At 45.3% G+C, this 22,572-nt stretch overlaps 1 protein-coding gene across 2 annotated transcripts in view; it reads left to right on the forward strand.

Annotated features, from left to right (window-relative positions):
- Positions 1–22,572, forward strand: part of LOC122799732 (TGF-beta-activated kinase 1 and MAP3K7-binding protein 2-like) — a 368,141-nt gene that overhangs the window by 250,694 nt on the left and 94,875 nt on the right. Inside the window, exon 3 of one of the 2 annotated variants that reach the window (XM_044069000.1) lies at positions 20,135–20,215. In XM_044069000.1, coding sequence (XP_043924935.1) covers positions 20,135–20,215 — 81 coding nt within the window. Of the gene's footprint in view, positions 1–20,134; positions 20,231–22,572 lie in introns of both variants that reach the window. The other variant, XM_044068991.1, reaches the window with a different exon arrangement.

The raw sequence follows: 22,572 nt of genomic DNA on the forward strand, positions 1-22,572 counted from the left end.
AAAAAATTAACAATTGTCTTGCCTGTGGAAAGCAAGTAACTCATAGAGATTTTCATTCTTACTCCGTCACCTGTTTAGGCCCAGACTACGACGTCCCTCACTATCGGTTTTGTGCCTTTTTCAACGCCCGAGCTATTCGTCATCAGGCTATTTTTGTAGCTAAATACTTTCGTTCTCGATCTCCATACTCCGAAATGGCTACTCCTCGGACAGCCCCACCGAGGAGGTGCCTCACAAATGGCAGTGTAAAAGCAGGCACCTGGACTCCCCTGAGTCCATCACCACGGACACGGATTTGGATGAAGGGGAAGGTTCCCCAAGATCACCCCCCCGAAGATGTCTCCTTTGGAGACATCATGGAAATGTTGCATATTAGAGGGGGGTGGTCTGCCCAAAAACCTTCCTCGGACGACTTGGTGTTCCTGGAGGCATTTGAGGCGGGCCCGTCTACCTACTGGGTGTCCCCCCGGCTGACCCCCCTGGTGGACTTAATTACCACCAGGGCGTGGAAAGAACCCGACACCGTGGAGCCAATCCCCAGACGTCCTGACAAAGTTCTTAGCCCCCCCCCCCCCCCCGCAGATAGGCAGTCCTGGGCTAAGGGGTCCCCTGTTGATGCCATGCTGGTGGCGGCTGCCACGAAGAAGGAACTCTCACAGGATAGTCCCGCGGTCCATCCTTCGGATAAGGAATCTCGAGCGATGGACCGCATTGAGAAGCAGATGTTTGCTTCAGCAACCTTCTCTGTAAGGGCGCATGAACTGTATGTCACACATTATCAGGCTACAGCGAGACCTAATTAAGGAATACGCTGCAGCCCCCCCAGAGTCCATGACGGTCGCGGATAAGGGCACATTTCCGACTCGTATGGCCACTCTAAAGTCCATCTCTAACACGTCCATGCAGTTACTCTCTCATGCTACTGAGGGAGCCGCTAGGGCGAGCGGAGCCGGGGTCGTCCTGCGGCGTCACGCCTGGCTCCGCCTTTGCGATTTTATGGATCCCTTCAAGGCGTCCTTTGCGAATGCGCCCTTTGACGGATCTTCGCTTTTTGACAAGACCATACGCGAGACGTTGGTCCAAAGCGAGATGGATGGGAAGACGCTGTCTGCCATCGGGGTCCGCTTCTCAAATTCCCAACAATCCTTTTCTAAGAATCAGAGGGGACAAAAGAAGTTGTGGTTCCGCAAGTCTCAGCAGTCCCACCCGGCTTCGGACCCCTCGTCCTCTAGAGTCAGAGGAGGACAAGGGCTGACGCCGGCCCAGAGGCAGAGGGAGGCCACGTAACTTCAGGTCTAGGGAACCTTTCTCAGATAGGCCCGCGCAACAGCCCTGTGGGCTTACCCGGCTGTCCCTCTCTGGAGGCAGTCGGGGGGGCGTTTATCAGAGCATCTGTCAAATTGGGAGTCCATCACGACAGTTCGATGGGTGCTCCGAATCATATCCAGAGGTTACTCCATTCCTTTCATTCACTTACCCCCCCCCCCCCAAAGTCAGGCACCTCCCCGATGTCCTACCCGATCAAAGGGAGGCTGCAGCCTTAGAAGTGTCAAAGCTGCTAGAAAAAAGAGCCATCTAGCCCGTCCCCCCAGACCAGTCCAGATCGGGCTACTACTCCAGGTTCTTTTTAGTGCCAAAGAAGACGGGGGACAAGACCGATTCTAGATCTCTCTGCTCTGAACCTGTTCGTCCCCAAGGAAAAGTTCCGGACAGTCACTCTTCAGTCTATTCTCCCCCTTCTTCGGGAGAATGACTGGATGTGCTCCATAGACCTCCAGGATGCGTACTACCACATTCTGATGGACCGACGATCCAGGAGGTTTCTCCGTTTCTGGCTAGGAGACGGTCATTATCAATTCAGGGTTCTCCCGTTTGGCCTCACCTCAGCCCCCAGGGTGTTCACCAAGGTTCATGGCAGTGGTTGCAGCCCACCTGAGACTCCAGGTAATTCAGGTCGTTCCATACCTGGACGACTGGCTCCTCGTCACCCCCAGCAGGCATCAACTTGGCGTTGCAAGGGATTACACTCTAACTCTCGCCCAGAAGTTGGGCATATCAGTGAACCTTCAAAAGTCCTCCCTTCAGCCAGTACAGGTCTTGGAGTTTATAGGGGCCAAGTTGAACATGCGCATTTGTCGAGCCCTACTAACTCCGGACAGACTGGACAGCCTATCGCATCAGGTCTTAGCCCTTCTTCGAAGCACAGCTCCTGCGGCGGAGTTAGTCCTGAGGGCACTGGGGTCGATGGCAGCTGCCATCGGGCTCTCTCTTCATGCAAGCCTCCGGATGAGGATCTTACAGTGGACTCTTCAGGTTCAATGGTTGTTAGTGCTTCACCCACTGAACACCCCGATTTCACGGAGCAGAGTTTGCAGGGACTCCCTCCTTTGGTGGCTTCGCTCGCGGGAGCTGCAGGAAGGGAGACTTTGTAATTCCCCCACCCCAAGCCACGTTGACCACGGATGCTTCTCGCCTCGGGTGAGGGGGGAATTGTTCGGGCAGAACTGTCCAAGGCACGTGGACCCCCATGGAGACCGCTTTGCATATCAATGTCCTAGAGATGAAGGCGGTGTTTTTGGTGTTGCAAGCTCTCCACGATCTTCTCCCTCTAGGGACTATTGCAATCCAGACAGACAGCATGGCGGTAGTCTGGTACATAAACAGGGGGGAACCAGGTCTTATCCCCTCTGCCGAGAAGCTATGAGAGTGTGGGAATGGGTGATATCCACCAACCGCTTTCTGATAGCAACACACATTCCGGGTCGGTCCAACATTTTGGCGGACAAACTGAGTTGGGTGATTCTCACCCCATACGAGTGGTCTCTCAATCCTTCAGTTGCGAAGCAAATCTTCCATGCATGGGGTTGGCCTCTCTGCGATCTTTTCGCCTCTCCATCAAACACGAAGTGCAGCGAGTACTTCGCAATACTTCCCCCTTCAGGGGAAGCCCCAAGAGATGCTCTGGTACATGCTTGGCCACTAGGTCTTCTTTATGCTTACCCCCCTCTTCCGCTTATGGTGAAGTTCATTCAGAAAGCATGTCGGTTGGGGAGCAGAGTGATCCTCATAGCCCCATTGTGGCCTCATCAGATCTGGTTTCCTTACCTACGGTCTCACAGTGTTGTTCCTCCATGGATTCTGGATCCCATTCCAGATTTGATCTTGCATCCTGCAGGATGCCAAACCTCGAACCTGCTGAAACTCAAGCTGACTGCTTGGTTGATCCATTTCCTCTGATGCCTAGGACTCCCGGTATCTCATCACCAATGAAGGCCATTCTGGTGGCGGCCCATAAATCTGCTACCAGAAAAATTTACAATAGTAAATGGAAACGCGGCCGAACGCAAGGGCCTGGATCCATTTACAGTTCCTATTCCAACGATTCTGGATTTCTTGTCACTAATCTTTCAGAAGGGAGCTAGTGCTTCCACAGTTAAGGTGCAGTTAGCAGCCATTTCCCACTTTCATGTGGGGGATGGACTGGGATCAGTAGCATCCTCAAAGATATGCAAAACCTTCCTGAGGGGCATTTTTCTTTTGAAACCACCAGTGAAATCTGTAGCTCCCCCGTGGGACTTAACTTTAGTACTACAAGCTTTGAAAAGTCCACCCTTCGAGCCTGCCTCTTCGGTTCCATTGAAATTCTTGTCTTGGAAAACAGCCTTTTTAGTGACTATCACATCAGCCAGGAGGGTCTCAGAACTTCAAGCCCTGTGCATGAAACCCCCCTACCTCATCTTTCACAAGGATAGAGCGTCTCTCAGGACTAACCCATCTTTCCTACCAAAGGTGGCTTCAGAGTCAAATATTAACCGATCAATCAATTTACCAGTATTTTTTCCAAATTTTAAGAACAAAAGGGAATGCACATTGCACAAACTGGACGTACACAGGCAATTGCATTTCTACCTGCACAGGACTAAGGATTTTCACAAGTCTGATCAGTTGTTTGTGTCCTTTGCCAAATCAGCTATGGGAAAGGCAATTTCTAAGGTAACTCTGGCAAATTGGATTTCCCAATGCATAATCCACGGGTATACGTTTTCAGGTAAACCAGTTCCTATGGGAATTCACGCTCACTCAACCCGATCCATTGCTACATCAGCAGCTTTCTGGTCCAGGGTTCCTCTGGATGACATATGTTCAGCAGCGATTTCGAGGAGTAGGGCTTCCTTTGCCTCCGCGGTGCGTCGGAATATCCTTCCGTAAGGCCACCCAGGGTTGCTTTCTATGGGTAGCTGGGGACTCTGTCCAACAGGTTGCAGAACAAATGAAGTAACTACTTCAGATAAAGAAGTTATGTGCTCACCATAATGTTCCATCTGAGTAGGTACTTCATTTGTCTGCAACCAACCCCCCCTCCATACCCCCTAACCATATCGGGATAACTGGCCATCTGCAGAATGTCTTTTCATGAGATGAAGCAGGGTTTGATCCTCTGTCGAGGGTGTGAATTGTTTAGGACTGAGCAAACTCGATCTGAGGTAACACAGTAGGCAGCAGGGGATTATGGGTAGGGGAGGAGCTAGGAGCTCGGATCTTTTAGCTTGTGAAGCTTCCGGCTCGGATCCGATACCCACAGGTTGCAGACAAATGAAGTACCTACTCAGATGGAACATTATGGTGAGTACATAACTTCTTTTTATGTTGATTCCTGAATTTACTGAACACAAAGACTTGCAAGATTTAATGCATTCTGCAGAACAAGTTTGTAAACATACTTTGCAATGTGGTTTTGATGATGTTCTTCGTCTTCCATTGCTGCAGTCCTGACTATTGGGTATAGTCCGCGTCCCAGTCGGCCCGAATACCAGAGTATAAGGCTGACGTCGGTCAGGGCGCATTAGACTGACGTCAGTACGTCAGGGTACTAATGCGCATGACCGACGTCATATCCTCAGTCTTTTTTGCCGCATGGTCCGATGCAGAAGCAGTTTTGCGAGTGCAGGTTGGCGTACTGAAATACTTCCGAAACCGGAGTTTCAGACCGAAACAGAGTTGGCTAAGTACCCCGTAGAACATTTTGGTTTTTTCTTGCCTCAGTATTTTACCGGATGTCAGAAAAAGTGAATAACTGTATTTCTTGTGGGAAACAGATACCTCATAGGGATTATCATACCTTGTGTATACCTTGTTTAGGGCCTGAGCACGACGTTGTTGGTTGCCGCTCTTGTGCTAGGTTTAACAAACGCACTATTAAGAGGAGGTTAGACTGTGCCAGGTTAGTGTTTGGGAAGCGTTGCAATTATAAAATGCCGCCGGATGCTCCGACGCCCGCTTCCTCCAAGAAGCGCAAGGATAAAACAGTGAAGCCTAGGGTTGAGGAACCGGCAGTCCCGGACGCCGGTTCTTTAGAAGGCTCAGTGGAGCCGGAGGTTTTGCCAGGAGTTTCCATGGAGTCCCAGGCAGAAACTATACTCTTACAGGATGTGCCTTCTCAGGAGGTAGGCCAGGCTGAGGGGCTTCTCAGGTGACTGTTCTTCCCTCTCTTCCCAAGGTAGTTAGGGCCTCTCCTTCTGTTGCCAAAACTTCTATGAGAGGTAGGCCTACTTCAGCTTCAGTGGGGGCTTCTCCTACCATTTCAGGTTCTGTACCTAAGAAACATATGCTTAAGATGGCAGAAGATTTGATTACTATGATTAGGGGTTCTATGCCCCGCCTGATAAGAGGCCTAGGGTGGAACCGAGTTTGATTGTTTTGAACAGTGTTCTGAGGCTTCAGAATCTTCTGTGGAAGATTTGCAGGAGTATCCTACCTATTCTGATTCTGATGTGGATGATTCCACTCCTACAGCGTCTCCACCTGAGGATTTCTCATTTTCAGAGACTTTGCATTCCATGAGGGAGCACTTTAAATGGGAAGGCCAGGATTACTCTGACTCTAGGAAAAGGCTTAGGAGTTCTTGTTTTACCCCAGCATAGGCCTTTAGCTATTCCTCCTGTGTTGAATGTGGTGGAAGATGTTTTGCAGAGGCTTCCCTGAACCCTGACTCTTTGCCTCCTGCTCCTGTTAAGCCTGATAGGTATTATAGGGTGCCCAAGCTCATAAATATTTGTTTAAGAGTCCTAGGGCGGACCCAGAAACTATTTCTCAGGGGCCTAAGGGTGTAAAAGCTTCTGTGGTTAAAAATCCTGTCCCCACTGATAAAGAGGCGAGGGCTTTGGATAGGTGGGGAAAGAAAGTGTATACTTCTTCCACTTTAGCCATGAGAGCTTTGAATTGTCAGTTTCACATGTTAAAATATCAGAATTACCTTCTTTCACAATTGAAATCTAAGGTGGATGCTTTGGCGGAAGGTATTGAGTGTAAAGAGTTGCTGGATTTGGTTCATGTGTCTGAACAAGTGGGTAAGCATTCTTTGCAATGTGGTTTTGATGCTGTACAGGCCTCCTCGAGGGTGGCTGCTACCAGCTCTGTTCTTCGCAGGCATGCCTGGTTGAAGGATCAGAATTTAGCTGAGCATGTTAAGACAAGGATTTTGGATGCTCCTTTACAGTCTGATGTGTTGTTTGGTTCGCCTGTGGAAGCTGTTTTAAAGAAAATGGAGGACAAAGCTAAGTCTATGCAAACTGTTAAAGATTTTTGCAGGTGCAGCCACCAAGTTTAGTAGAAATTGGCCTGCTAAGGGGTGGACATATCCTGCTTATGATTCTCAGTCTAGGGGTAGGTCTAGACGTGGTAGGGGCAGGGCTCAAAGTTCTTTTAGGCCTAGAACAGGGAGTTCACCTGCTCAGACTTCTGGTGAGGGCAGGGTCAGTCCTTTCGTAAACAGACCCAATGACCTGTTTTTCAGCTGCCAGCAGATTCACGCCTGGCAGCTCCTTTGGGGAAGACTGTCTCTTTTCAAAGAAAATTGGGATTTAATTACTCAAGACAAATGGGTGTTGGATATCATTCACCACGGTTACAGATTTTATTTCCATACAATGCCCCCTTTCAAAGGCATGCCAGACGTTCCTCCTCTACAAAGAAAAGAGGCTCACAAGCAAGTTTTACAGTTACTTCACATAGGAGCTATTCAGCCAGTCCCTGTGTCAGAGAGGGGCCTAGGATTTTATTCTCGCCTGTTCCTTGTACCAAAGAAGGGGAACACGTGGAGACCAATTTTGGATTTATCTCTCCTCAACACGTTTTTGGACATTCCCAAGTTCAAGATGTTGACGTTACAACAGCTTTTACCTCTGCTGGGCAAAGATCACTGGATGGTAACTTTAGATCTCAAGGAAGCTTACCTTCATGTGCCTATAAGGCTAAGTTGCAGAAAGTATCTGCGGTTTCGAGCTGGAAATTCTCATTATCAGTTCTCTGCATTGCCCTTTGGCTTATCTACTGCGCCCAGAGTATTCACAAAGGTTCTGGCTCCAGTGATAGCTTACTTCAGGCTTCAAGGAATTCAAATCTATCCTTACTTGAACGACTGCCTGATTCTGGCTCAAGAAAAGGAAGACCTTCTACAGCATCTGGAATATGTTATAGCAGTGCTAAGATGCCTAGGGTATTCTGTGAACGAAATAAAGTCCAGTCTAGTACCCTCTCAAGACATGTGCTTTCTGGGTGTAAGACTGAATACAGCAGCGCAGATGGCCTTTTTAACCCCGGACAAACAAAAGAGTCTGTCACTTTACTTCCATCAACTATCTCATCAGTCCGTGCTGACTGCAAGGACAGTCCTTCAAGCATTAGGGTTCATGGCATCTTGTATTCTGGTGCTTCCCAATGCCAAACTGCATATGAGGAAGCTACAATGGTATCTCAAAAATGTATGGACACAGCACTGCCAGGATTTGGACACTGTCATTCAAATAATACCTTGCATTCAAAAGGAATGTTTGTGGTGGGCTCAGGAATGTCACCTAAACAAGGGACTCTCTGTGACCCGGCCAGAGGCAAGTCAGATTCTAACGACAGATGCCTCGGACATTGCTTGGGGAGCTCATCTAAATGGAAAGTGGATACAAGACAAGTGGCCTGCCAGACTACAGCATCTACATATCAACATGAAGGAGATGTTAGCAGTCCAGTTTGCATTAATGGCTTTCAAGGAGTTACTTCTTCCAGGGCAGGTGTTGATTCTAACAGACAACACAACTGTCATGTGGTACATCAACAAGCAAGGGGGAACACATTCTTATCCTCTATGCAGGCAAGCAATGATTTTATGGGAGACTGCGCTAAGCTTGCAACTAACTCTTCAGGCAAGGTTTCTGCCAGGAGCACAGAACTCCTTAGCAGATGTGTTAAGCAGACAAATCATGGATCCCCACGAGTGGAAACTGGATCTTCATGTATTTCAGAAACTGACAGTGTCATGGGGAACTCCAGACATAGATCTGTTCGCTTCTCCACTAAACCACCAGCTGCCAAAGTATTGCACAAAGGGGTTTCATCACACAGCTTGGAAAGTGGATGCTCTGTCTTTCAGTTGGAAAAACCTTCATGTGTATGCCTTTCCACCTCTACCACTTCTTCCAAAGGTACTATTAAAGGTCAGACAAGACAGGCCAAGGATGATTTTGATAGCTCCAGATTGGCCTCGGCAACACTGGTACCCACTACTACGGAGTCTGGTAAAGAAGCCTCCATGGCCTTTACCTCTGATTCCTCATCTGTTATCTCAGAAGGACGGTCATCTGCTCAATGTCAAGCTTCACTCTCTTCATCTAACAGCCTGGCATATTCTGTGTTGAAACACAGCAGGTCTCAACTTCCTCAACAAGTTTTAAATGTGATTATGGAAGCTAGAAGGCCTAGTACAAGGAGAGTGTACGCAGAAAAATGGAAGAGATTTTTATTTTGGAGTACAGCAAAGAATTTGGAGATTTCAGAGCCTAATTTTGAGTGTGGCTCTTCAATATCTTACTGAATTATTGGACAAAGGTTTGTCCTTCTCTTCCATAAAGATTCATGCTGCAGCAATTTCAGCTCACTATGATTGTGACCCACCTTTGTTTTCGCATCCTTTGTTCAAGCAGTTTCTTAGAGGGGCAAAGAATATAAGACCCCCACGTAGAGCTCCTACTCCTGCTTGGGATCTCAATTTTGTGTTGGAAAAACTTACTCTACAACCTTTTGAGCCTGCAGCTACTGCTGAATTGAAATATTTGTCATGGAAGACTGCTTTTCTGTTGGCTATTACTTCTGCAAGAAGGGTGTCTGAGTTGCAGGCCCTTATGGCAGTAGAGCCCTTTTGATTTTCCATAAGGACAGGGTATCATTACGCACTAATCCTTCCTTTATGCCTAAGGTGGTTTCTAGTGTGGCTTTAAACCAAACTATTCATTTGCCTACGTTTTTGCAGATCCTCAAAATAAAGGGGAAAAGATTTTGCACACTTTAGATGTACACAGGCAATTGCGTTATTATTTGAGCAGGACTAAGGATTTTAGGCAGTCTCAGCAGTTACTTGTTTCTTTTGCTTTGAGTTCACAGGGCAAGCCTGTGTCAAAACAAACTATTTCTAGGTGGATTGGCTTTTGCATTGCATTTTGTTATTCCCATCATGGCAAGGAGATTCCAGCTGGGATTAGGCCTCATTCCACTAGGGCTACTGCCACTTCAACAGCATTTCTAAGGGGGGTGACAACTAAGGATATTCTGGAAGCAGCTACTTGGAGTTCAGTGCATACTTTCTCTAGGCATTATCACCTTCCTATATACTCTAAGACTAGGGCTGGTTTTGCCACAGCTGTTTTACAAGGCATGTTGTCAGCTCCTACTACTTTATAATTTGCCAGCCTCCCTTACCTCTGCTTTGGGATTCTACCCAATAGTCAGGACTGCAGCAATGGAAGACGAAGAACATAGTACAGTTTTGTACCTACCATAAATGTAGATGTTCGAGGATTCCATTGCTGCAGTCCAATTACCCTCCCTCCTTCCCTCTGTGTTTAGGGGTGGTTGTGTAGGTGAGTTTACATGCTTATATTTTTATATATATATATATTGTTGTATATATTATACATGTTTTTGGTGCAGGTTGTTTTGGGACTTGTCTTTTGGGTCTTCTGACATCTGGGGCAAGAAAAGACTGAGGATATGACGTCGGTCATGCGCATTAGTACCCTGACGTACTGACGTCAGTCTAATGCGCCCTGACCGACGTCAGCCTTATACTCTGGTATTCGGGCCGACTGGGACGCGGACTATACCCAATAGTCAGGACTGCAGCAATGGAATCCTCGAACATCTACATTTATGGTAGGTACAAAACTGTACTTTTTAGAAGCATCTTGCAGGGCTGCTGTCACTGGGTCTTTACTTAGAAGGCATGCTTGGCTTAAGGAACAAACCTGCCAGATCATGTTAAAGCTAAATTACTGGATGCACCCTTAAACCAAGACCGCCTTTTTGGCAACAAAGCAGAGGAAGTCCTCAAAAAAAGATGGAGGAAAAAGCTTAATCTATGCATTCAGTAGGCATTGGCCTTCAAAGAACTGCCCCTTTCCAGTCCCTTCCAGGCCTTCTCAGTCCAAACCTAGGAACAGCAGACCACCAAGACTTCAGTCTCAGGCTGCACACAGATCTAAGCAGTGGGGGGCTCCCACTTCCAAAGCAGGGAGTACTAAGCCGCCACCCCTACGGAAAAACGGTACAGTGACATAACCTTAACCCTTCCAAGCCCTGCTCAACTACTTGCTCCCTTAGGAGGAATGCTCGCCCTGCATTCAAAAAACTGGGAACTCATTACCCAGGACAAATGGGTTTTAAACATAGTTTCCCGAGGATACGGATTCCACTTCCACACACTACCAACCCTGAATGTTTGGCCAGACCTCTCTCCAAATCAGTGGGCGGAGGCCCAACAACAGGTTCTTTCCCTTCTGAGTATCAGGGCTATTCGACGTGTCCAAGCAGAACTAAGGGGACAAGGTTTTTATTAGACTGTTTCCAGTACCCAGAAAAGAAAACTCCTGGCGTCCTATCCTGAACCACACCTTTCTGGTGATTCCAAAATTCAAAATGCTGACTCTTCAACAGCTTCTTCCTATGCTAGCCAAGGATGTGCCTGGCTGGCAACCATAGACTTAAAGAAGCTTACCTGCACGACCCAATAAGAGAATCCTGCAGATGATACCTACGTTTTAGGGCAGGCTCCATGCCCTTTCAGTTCTCTGCACTTCCCTTTGGCTTATCTACTGCGCCAAGGGTGTTCACAGTGTCTAGCTCCAGCCATTGCATTTTGCAGGCAGAGAAACAAATTTACCCATATCTGCATGATTGATTCAGGCAGAAAGCCAGGACTTGCTATTACAGCACCTGGCATTTGTAAAGAAACTTCTATCCTCACTGGGGTACATCATCAACGAAAATAAATCTCACCTAGTACCCTGCCAGCAGATTGTTTTCCGGGGAGCAAGCTTGAACACAACTTCCCAGATGGCATTCCTCACTTCGGAGCAACAAGTTTATTTGACAACCTACTTCAAACTATTGGCCACGAAAACCCAGCTATCTGCAAGGAAAATACTGCAAGGCCTGGAGTTCATGGCCTCTTGCATTCTGCTAATTCCATATGCAAGACTGCATATAAGTCAACTCCAGTGGTATCTAAAATGTTTATGGTGTCAACATTCTCAGGACCTGGAAACAATTATTCCTATCATTCCTTGTCTAAGGACAGAGTTCCTTTGTTGGTGAGAGGCCTGCTACCACAACAAGGGACTCCCTTTCACTCTACCCCCTGCCACCCAATCCCTAACAGCAGATGCATCAGACTATGCATGGGGGGCTCACATGGAAGGGCACTGCATTCAGGGCAAATGGAACCCGAGACAGATGCACCTGCATATCAACCAAAAAGAAATGTTAGCTGTACAGAATGCTCTGACAGCCTTCAAAGACCTTATTCTCCCAGGACAACTATTGGTAAGGACAGACAACAGACTAAACCAAAGATACGCAGGGTAGACTAAGTGCATGCATCAAACCATTGTAACCAAAAGTCCAAAAAGAAATCCAGCACAAGGGAAAGATAAAAATTCTTAGAAGTTTATTGCGGCAAGCCAATAAATAAAATATCCATAGCAAACCGGTTTCGGCTGAAAGTTCAAGCCTTCAGTGCAACAAAATATATTCATTAGAGCAAACCTTGATTACTGCTTATATATACACAGATCTAATATGTGTCTAATATGTATTATCTAATATGTAATATGTATCTTCCCCCCAGGAGAGCTCCCACTCCAGCCTGGGACATTAACTTTGTATTGGAAAAACTCTCTCCCCCCCCCCCCCCCCCCTTTGAGCCAGTTGCAACAGCATAGTTGAAATTCCTTTCTTGGAAAACAGCCTTACTTCTAGCCATCACTTCAGCAAGAAGAGTGTCATAATTACAGGCCCACATGGCAGTGGGACCCTTCATTATCTTCCATACGGACAGGGTTACCCTCAGCACTAATCCTTCTTGAACAGCTACTGCACTCTCTGGACATGCACAGACAACTTAGATTCTATTTGGACAGGACTAATCTTCTCAGAAAATCTGACCAGCTGCTAGTTGGCTTTGCTGCAGGGGCAGAGGGGAAGGCCATTTCAAAGCAAACCATTTCCAAATGGATAGCCCATTGCGTTCACTTCTGCTACAAGCACCATGGAAAACCTACCCCACAGGGGATAAGATCACATTCCACTAGGGCTGCATCTACCTCTGCGGCATTTCTCCGAGGAGTCCCTACCAGGGACATCCTGGAAGCTGCTACCTGGAGCTCTGTACATACCTTCACCAAGCATTACCACCTGCCTGTCTTTTCCAAATCCAGACCTGGATTTGCCACAGCAGTCTTGCAGGGCTTAATAGCTGTCCCTAATGCTCTTTAACTACATCCTCCCTTCCTTAGCTTTGGGAATCTACCCAAATGTGATGACTGCAACAGTGAAACACGAAGAACATAGTACAGTTGTGTACACTTACCATAAATGTAGATGTTTGAGTGTATTCACTGTTGCAGTCCTGGTTACCCACCCTCCACCCCCCCCCCCCTCTGACTTCTCTTGACTTTTACCTTTCCTTCTTGTTTGGCATATATTATATCATGTGTATTTGCTTTTTGCCGGGGGTGTTCCATACCATATAATTGCTTCCTATTTTGGGGGCACCTGACATCTGGGGCAAGAATAACTGATGTAATGGCGTAGGCTGCACATTTTATACCCCTGACGACCTGACGTCATGGAAGAAGTGACAGCATCTGACGCAGAAATCCGAAGAGACTGGTATTCAGGCTGGCTGAGGGCTACCTGCAGGCAGATAACCCAAATGTGATGACTGCAACAGTGAATACACTCGAACATCACATTTATAGTAAGTGTACACAACTGTACTTGAACTTTGAGGCTTGAGGCACAGTTTCAGGAGAGGTAATAGTGCAAGGTGTGTTGGACACCTACAACAGATGCAAGCACATAAATATGAAACTGATGGTTTCCCCGATCAAGGCACTACACTCTCCATCATCTTTGGCCCCTGGAAACTTTTCAAGTCGTTTCAGACAGTACCACATTGATGTAGTACATCAAGTGGGGGGGGCAGGTTGTACCTCCTTTGCAGATTGGCCGTTAGCTTGAGATATGGCTTCATAGCACAGTCTCACTCTACAGACTTTTTTTTATTCCATCAGAGCGATATTGTTTGGCAGACAAGTTGAACAGGACAGGGCAGACCCTCACGTATGCAAACTTGTTCGTTTTTTTTTTTTCCTCAAGATTTGAGCTATCTGTGAGAAGTTCCTGTAGTAGACCCATTTGCATAATTTCCAAGTAATCAGCTTGCAAGATACTGCTCCAGGATTCCATGCTAGAAGACCTCGAAGATGGATGCCTTTTAATTTTTCTTTAAGAAAGTAACTTTCCACTGATATCCAGGGTACTTCTGAAGATTCAAAAGGAATCACCGATGATCTTTGTGGTAACCCTTATTTCTGGCCCAGACAGCAGTGGCTCCCCCTTCTATTGGAAATGGCCAATGGCAGTTACCACAAACGTCCTGACAGAATGGATCTACTCACACAGGATCAGGGTTTTGATACACCCTGACCCCAGTCATCTTCAGCTGACTGCCTGGATGATAGGGTCTTATTTTCATTTAGTCACTTATTTACTGATGATATGCAGCAAATACTTACGGCGGTAAGAAAGCCTGCCACAAGAAAATCCTATATTAGCAAAAGGGGAAAAAAATTCTAGTTGGTGCCAACCACAACATAGCCAGCACCCATTCAGGGCTAGTTGTTCCCTGGTTTTACATTCATTGTGTGAATTACTTTCCTGTGGCTGTTCTTACTCCTCTAAGGTTCATTTATTGCCTATTTCAGCATGTCTGCCATGGATGCTCCTCTTTCAAGGTTTTCTCATGTCAAAATGTTTTCAAAAAGGAATAGATTGCCCATACATGTCAAGCAGAGTGCCTCTTTGGACCTCTTCAAGAGGAACCTTGACGATTGGATGGGAGAAAGGAAATTCACCCCAGGGATCACGTCAGTCTCCCTGCTAGACAGAGGTCCAGGAAAGTAAATAATGTGGGAAGAAATAGCCAGGGAATTGTTATGGCTAGGCTTGTATAGGCCCTAGGGCTTATAGCCTAGTACCAACCTATGAACTTAAGTGGCCTCTGTTGCCAGGAAGACTTTGAAGGCTTGATGCTCAAACTTGTCTTTCAGTTTGCTTGAGCTGCCAGACAGTTTGGGAGCATGGAAAGTGCCCTGAAGCTTTAGAGGCTGGCCAGCTGTTCGATAACCTGCCAAGGATATAACAGGTCGCCTGCTGTTTATATCCTACATCCTTGGCAGAATGTAACCTGTGTAGCTAAAGCAATTGACGCAGTGATCATTTGAACATGTACTGCTACAGTAATTTACATAGACTGACGGACTTGCACTTTTTGCTGATTTTTGTCTTGCAAACTATTTTAAGGCAAACCTACTCTGGCTAACTGATGACCTGATGAAATTTCTGCTTCCTCCTGAAGTCTGTAACCCCATCTCATACACTAGCACAGTTGCAGATACATTTTTATGCCCACCTCAAGTCATGCATTGAGATATTCCATAAAACACAGATCTGTTTCAGAGTTCTCTCCTGCAGGAGGGGTATTCTAGTATTCTCCTTCCTGCTCAGGAGCTGACCTTGTCTGCTTTCCAGGTGCCTTTGTTTTGTTTTTTTATTTTGGTGAATGGAAGCCACATTAGCCTTACTTGGCATATCCTTTAGTTGGAAGGGTGGTGCTCTCTTGGAGGCTGTTCCCAAATTGTTCCAAATTGCTTTCGCTGTGGAGGTTTTTTCTGTCTTGTCTTGAGAATGGCCACTCCATTGCACACTGATCCAGTAATGCTTGGAAATGGGTTGTACCCTTGGAGGTACCTTCTGTTCCACCCACTTTGCTATTTTAGAGACATAATTGAATCCTGCTTGTCCTTTTGCAGGTTGTGCGGGAGTTTGAGGGAAAGCATTCCTGCCTTTGCTAAGTTAACATCCCTTTTTAGCTTTTTTAGTGTACTTCCTTTCAACTTGAAGGACTTCGCTCTTTTTGGCTGAGGGCCCTGTTTTTTCGAGTCCCATTAGTCTTTTGCTGAGATCCTGCAGTAGTTTGGAGATGCTGTATGGCTTCTCTGTGGAGGTCAAAAATGGATGGAAATGGTGAGACATTTCCTCACTTTTGACATTGTTGCTTGTTTTGGAAATGTTTTCCATCAGCAGTTGCTGGTTTTGGTGGGATTGTTCCTTTGGATCAGGTGGAGAGAGTGCCTTGCAGTGCACTTCACCCCTAGTCAAAGAAGGTTAATGTCCTACATTAATTATGTTACCCAGTGGTCAAGGCTTTAGCCAAATAGGGGTAGCTGCCATTGACTCTTGTTTGCTCTGTCCTAGCGTGCTTGGCTACAATCGGCTTAAGATTTGTATTGCTCCCTTTTCAGATATCCTTCCCTGTTACGCCCTCTGCGTCCAGTTTCTTGGTTTGTCTTCAGCGGTTTGCCTTCTTTGTGACCTTGGCATGCTTCTGTAGGAAATCATTAATGGTTGGGTTTACTGCTTGAGAAGTGACCAGACATAAGATGTGTCAAAGGGCACCAAGCTTTCAGTGAAACGGATGTTCTTGGCTTATTTACTGATGGGTCAAGAATATTTGGTTTTCATCCTCCTGCCAGGTGGGTGTTTCTCTAACTGGCCTTTGCTGTTGTGTTCCGTATAAGTATGGCAAGTGTATGCTTCTGTGTGTCTTGTTAGCATGGTCTACCAAGTTTTTATTGTTTTGTAGAAAGATGTTTGCTGATGGCAAGAGCAGTGAGTAGCAAGTCCCCCGAGTGTGAGAACTTCTAAAAAAAAAAAAATGCTGTGTTCTTGGCTTTGGAGAGTGTGTTTTTACCTGTGCAGCCGTGATTACAGGAACTTTGCATTCTTCCGGTATAGAGATGGGCCCTTTAGGGGATGAGAGAGGGCTAAAGTTAGCACTGAACCCATCTGCCAGGATGTTAGCAATATCAGTTGGTTCTGTATATTTATTGCCATTGTGCTGTAACTCAGAGCAGATCTGAGTGTTGCCATTGAGATTTTTGACATAGCTATAGAATGCTTTGTGGTTGTCTTTAGAATCAGTGGGGATTTTGTTTTCGTAACTAGCTTTGGAGGATTTTGAATGATTTCAGCTTCTTACTGAGGCTGACCACTGAGTTCTTTCAATCATGGGATTTTACTCTTTTTGCAACAGTTTCTTTCTTCTCTTGTAGAGTTTGTTTATGGCAGGGGACCACCAGATTGGCTTCCTTTTTTTGGAGGATAGCATCTTTGTTTTGTTAGGGATTGCACGATCCATGCACTCGCGTAAGTGCTTATAAAGTGCAATTGTATAGGATTCAGCAGTCATGCATCTATTGTCCGTCAGCATGGGTGTCTTGAAGTTTGCCACTTCTGTCTTTAGAAGCGTGAAGTTGGCTTTGGAGAAATTTTCCCCGGTCGTTTCCCTAATGGGGGGTGGGGTGGGATGTGGATGTCTAGGGTGATTTGCTTGTGGTCGGATCTGACCGAGGAATTGACCTCTGGTGTGGAACACCGGTTGCCCATGTTGGTAATGACCAGGTCTAAGATATTGCTGTTCCTGGTGGGGGTGTGGATAAGTTGATCCAAGGCATTGGAATTTATGAATTCCAGAAAAAGTTGAGCACAAGAGTTGGTGCATGAGTAGTTTTCCCAGCTAATGGTGGGGTAGTTGAAATCGCCCATTATTAGGGTGTTAGGTTGTACCCTAATATTTTCCAGTGTATCAAGAAATGAGGAGTGGGAATCCTGGGGGCATGGTGGGGGATCTGTAGCAAGCTACAGTTTGGATTGCGGTTTTGCCCAGAGTTGCACTTGGATAATCTCGGATGCATTATGCTGAGCAGATAGCCTGGAGGTGTGGATATCCTTAATGAATATGGACACGCCTCCGCCTTTAGTGCTTCAGTCCAGATTAGGTGGCCGAAAGGTGTGGTATGAATTATAGATTGGTAATGCAGGGGTGCTGTCCTGAGCCTTGAACCAGGTCTTTGTCACTGCACAGATGTCTATGTTCTCCATTTTAAGGAGTGCCTCGAGTGAGTGCATTTTGAGGTTTAGACTGCTAGCATTAAGTAGCATTACCCTCAGATTTTGCTTGCTTGTACCTGTTACAGTGGTGAATTTGTCATTTGAATCTTGCCTAAAAAAGGCACTATAGGGGTGGCAAGAGCCTTGGCCAATATCCGGAATCCCAAGGGCGACAGGTGCAGGCCATCTCTGGCAAAGCATCGTGGTTTGTCGATCATGTCATCCCAGGCAGACAGATACTGGATTCCCTTAGAATGACACCAGAAGCATAGCCAATTGTTGAAGTCACTCACTTTGTCCTTGTACTGTGGTATCATTCTGGGCGATGGCAGGATGCTACTCAGGGCTAGGGTCATACCTGCCTGGGCTACAAGATCGGACAGCTCCTCCATGTCTCTCTTGATGTAGTCCAGGGAGGTACATCTCCGGTCATTCACGCCAACATGGACAATGGCAGAGTCATATCTGTACTTGTCTAGTGACCTGAGTGCATGCGTTATGTGGTGGATCCTGGCACCTGACAGGCAGCTGACAGTGGCTTTCTCCTTGTTTAGCCTGGTGAGTGGAACGTCAGTGCGCCTGACTTAGTCACCTATGACTAGAGTGTTGGGTACATTGTTATGCCTTATGGTCTGTGGTTGAGTGGCAAACTGAGTTTGTGGACTGTGTATCATTTGGGTTGTGTTGGGGGGTGGAGGTTCCTTGCGTTTATGCTTTGGAGGTCCCTGTTGCTTGTGTAGATTTGTTTTTGAGTGCCTCCGCAAGTGCAGAGCTCAAAGAAACAGATTTGAGTGCTGAAACTAGAATGTAGTTGTGTGTGTTGCGTTTCTGTGTGTGTGTGTGTGTGTGTGTGTGTGTGTGTGTGTGTGTTTTGGTGGTGTAGGTTTTGAGGGACTATGTGATGAGTGTGGTGTGGTGCAAGTGTTTACCTTCTCCTCTTGACTGTCTAGTCCAGGCATGGGTAAAGAGAGCTTTGCTTCCAGTTTGGCTATATAAGTGCATCTCTCACAGGTTGTAGTATTGGGTGGTAGGAGACGACGGTTGTCTGTGTACATGAGGCAATTGCTGCATTGCCCCAAGATGCCCAGATTAATCAGGTAGGCAGGCGAAAACACCGGGAGCAGACCCTTAGACATGCCTGGATAGGTGCTTATTTTTTAAGTACTAAAAACTGTTTTCCTCTAGACAAGTGAGGAAAGTTGAGTACTGTAGTAATTTGCAGCTTTAGTGCTTACATTGAGTTCAGAACAAGTGCAGAGCTCAAAGAAACAGATTTGAGTGCTGAAACTAGAACAACTGGCTAGTTCTAAGAAACAAAATTAAGCTAGAATGTTTCCTTCCAACGCAGAAAGGCTTGTTGTCTCAGATGCTTACAAACCGTCCTGGATACAGCAAATCTGTATCTGGTCTAGACGACTTACAGGAAAGGCAGGAAACAAGCTTAGAAAAAAAAAATTTGTAAAGGGGAAAGGAGGATCAGAAATTGGGTTGGCCTGTGTGTGTGTGTGTGTGTATATATAGATGTGTGTGTGTGTGTGTGTGTGTGTATATATATATATATATATATCTAAATAGTGTGTGTGAATGAAGTTGTATGTACTCTTTGTACAAGGTGTTCATTGATGTATCGTGATTGATTCATGTGTTTGAAGGTTGTGTAACTTAAATTGTTCAGTAGTAAGTAAATTATTCTAAGGAAGTCCATGATACTTGGTAGACGATGCTTAAATTTAGTTGCTTATAATTTTTGTATGGTGGTTTTCTTTCTTTCTTTTAGTTATTTGCGCTTGAGTCAAGAAACTGTTATTGATGTTTGAAATGCAGGAACCTGCTTAAAAAATGTTTTTGCCAAGTAGCAAACCATGTTGTCTGCCCCCAACCACACACACACGTGCAGCTTTACTTTATTATTCACATTTTCATGGTCATTGCATCTTGGGGACGGGGAGCACTAATGCTGGAAAGCAAAATAAGTCTTGCACTTTCTGGGATGCCTCAGTCTTGGGGTACACGTGAATTTCAACTTGAACCTTCACAAAGTACTCCAGTATGTTGTGAGCAATGAAGTACAATGCAAAGTACCACTGAGCAACACACAAAGGACTAACTTATCAAGTAGGTTTGGATAAACAGTTGAGAATCAGTGTCCTTTTTGTTTTATATATTATCAGTTCTTCTGCTTGATACAGTTTTGTAGTCCAGATGATGTATGCAGTATGAGCTCTTCATTATCTTTGCTTACTGAAACAAGTGATTTAAATTGTTGTACTTAAATGCACCATTATTTTTAACATGGAAGCTGCTAAAATTGAGTATCTGCACATGTAGGTTAGAGGCCAATAGTTTTAAGATTGTTTACTCATCTTAGCAGTACCTTAAACATGCCTCTGAAATTATTCCTCCTGTGGCTGAAGTGTTTCAGTTTGTTTACAGACTAATGCTTTTAAGGAGAATGTCAACAAACCTCTGTACTTGTCTGTGCACTTAAATAGATAATTCGGGATTTATCTGAAGCGGAATTGTGTTTACTGTGTGTACATTATGAAAGTAATAGAGATAATTTTCATTTCTCTTACAGGGCCACATTTCAATCCCAGTGCTATTCATAATTTTTATGACAATATTGGATTTGTAGGTCCCGTGCCACCAAAACCAAAAGGTACGGTGTCTGTTGGTAAGTTGGCAAAACGATGTACATTTATTTTATGTTGAGCCATTAGTTGTATTTTGGTAAATTTGCAGTAGTATTCTCTTAACAGCTCCTAATCACAGAGAAAGTGCTTCACATAATTACTAAGTAATTGTGGAAATTTAATTACGTTTCCATATTACTTATTTCTTGCACTGAATTAAGATATTTTATGCAGAAATTGTGTGCAGCTACTTTTTCCAAGAAAAATGAAAGATGTTTTATTTTATGCCCACTGCTGCTTGGGACAGCTAGAATCTCAGTGTTGACAGACACCTGAAAGCGGGTGCTGCAGCAGCCTAGAAACAGAAGGGGCACCAGTTTAGTGTGTTCTGTAGATTGATGTGATTGTAAACTAACTTAGACCTGTCAGGAAAGTGGTGTAAATTGTACAGAATGATGCTTACCTTTCTATTGAAAAGGATGTAGCTGTATTTATTCGTTTCTGTTTCCATAGATCATTTGTTCATTCATTTATTTTCTGATTATCCACTTAATCCATTTTATGGTCCCAGGGGAGCCAAAACCTGTCCTGGCATTCACTGTATATATTAATTAAATTAATCCCAGGCTGGGCATTAGCCATCATTGTTAGATACCATAGATAGTTTCTCCAAAAGAATATTTGAAAAATGTTTGTGATTAAGTGTGAATAAAAGATTGAGCATCAGGTCATATCCTCATTTGGCAAGTTGTATACGGCTATGCAGGTGATGTGGGGTATTGTCGGGTCACCACCACTCTGTCAGGTAATGAAAATGACTGCTGTAGTGTTAATAGTTTTGCCTTGTACATAGAATTAAGTAGGTGGGTTGTGGAAGCAGAGAATAACTCCATCTCATACAGTTTTTTTAGTAAGCAGTTTTTCTGTAAGTGATTATTTGATATGGGGGACATTATTTACCAGGCTGCAATGTTGATATTTTTCAGTGTAATACATTTTAGCAGACCCAAAAAGGCTGATATTAGTAATTTGGAGGCGACCAGCACAATTCAGCTTGAGAATCCTCTGTGGCAAAGCTGTTCTCAGTCATTCAGCAGTGATTTTAAATCATGGTTATCAGACCCATAGACTGGCTTTTAGCTGCAGTGTTTCATTGTGACAAGCCTGTCTACCACATCAAACTATACAGCATCACCGAGAGCCATTCAAGCCACAAGACTGCAGTTTCAGTGAAATATACCACTTATTTCTGATATAGGAACAAATTTCAGCATTGCCAAGTATGCCTTTGCAGACTCTGACCCTTACAGATATCACTCAAAAAACACAAAACAGCTTCTGATATGGGAGATTGTAATGTGATCATCCCTCGCATCAGGTGCTCAGTCCTACAACCTGGAAAGTTGCCTGTTGCACAAAAGTAATTGTATGGATGGAAACACCCCCCCACCCAAGACTTACATCTCCACAGCTGTGTAACATGGGGAAAGGAGAAAGTTCCCCCAAGCTGTGCAGTGGTCTTGGACAGTCACTTACTTCACTCTAATAAGAGCAAGCACGTGATTTTTGCAATTTCATGAGTCACCGAGATTTTAAACCACTGCACTGTTGTACATCAGATAACTTAGAATTTTGAAATGTGTTTAAGCTCTTTGTGTATGGGTCACTGTTTCAGTAATCACATTAGGGGCATTTGGCCACACTGTAAGAGCTGAGCGCCATATCCCTTCAGCCAGGCTGTGATATCACTTTTACTTCAGACATCCCTCACCCACCTTGTGTAGCAGTGATGTCTGCCATTGACATGTTCAGTTATTTATTGCTACATTGCTAAATGGTAAAGGTCATGCTCCAGAAGAGAGCATCCATTAGTCCCATTGGCCTAGGTGTTGCACTAAAGAGTGGACAGATAAGTACCCAGTTAGGGACCTCTACTTTCTTTTCATACAGTTAGTGTAGTTTAGTTTTGCTACATGCCTGCATCAAGGTGTACGTGAAGAGTGCTTCCAATACTTTTAAAAAGAGATTACATTTAAAGACTTTAATGACAGGTATATATACTGTCTTGGCTTGACCACATCATTTGCAGTTGTTGAAATTTGTCAGGGATTTAAGCTGAAAGTTCTAAAAGCAAGACAGAAGTCCATCCCAGCCTACCTGACAAACAGAGGCCTGTCATCCTCCATGCAAAAGTTGGCCATGTGTCATCCAGCCTGCAGGCTGATTGGAAGACCCTTTATTTTTAGACAGGGGAGGGCAAACGGTTATTGAGGAGGATGCCCACCGTGCTCAAAGCACATGGATGTTTCCTTTGTGAGTAAAATCCGTGTATAAATCCTTAAACCAAAAGCCCCTTCTGAGGTGCAGACATCTCCCAGACCTA

This window comes from Protopterus annectens, chromosome 1.part0 (assembly GCF_019279795.1).
Source record: "Protopterus annectens isolate FY-2018-M chromosome 1.part0, PAN1.0, whole genome shotgun sequence".
Taxonomy (NCBI): Eukaryota; Metazoa; Chordata; order Ceratodontiformes; family Protopteridae; genus Protopterus; species Protopterus annectens.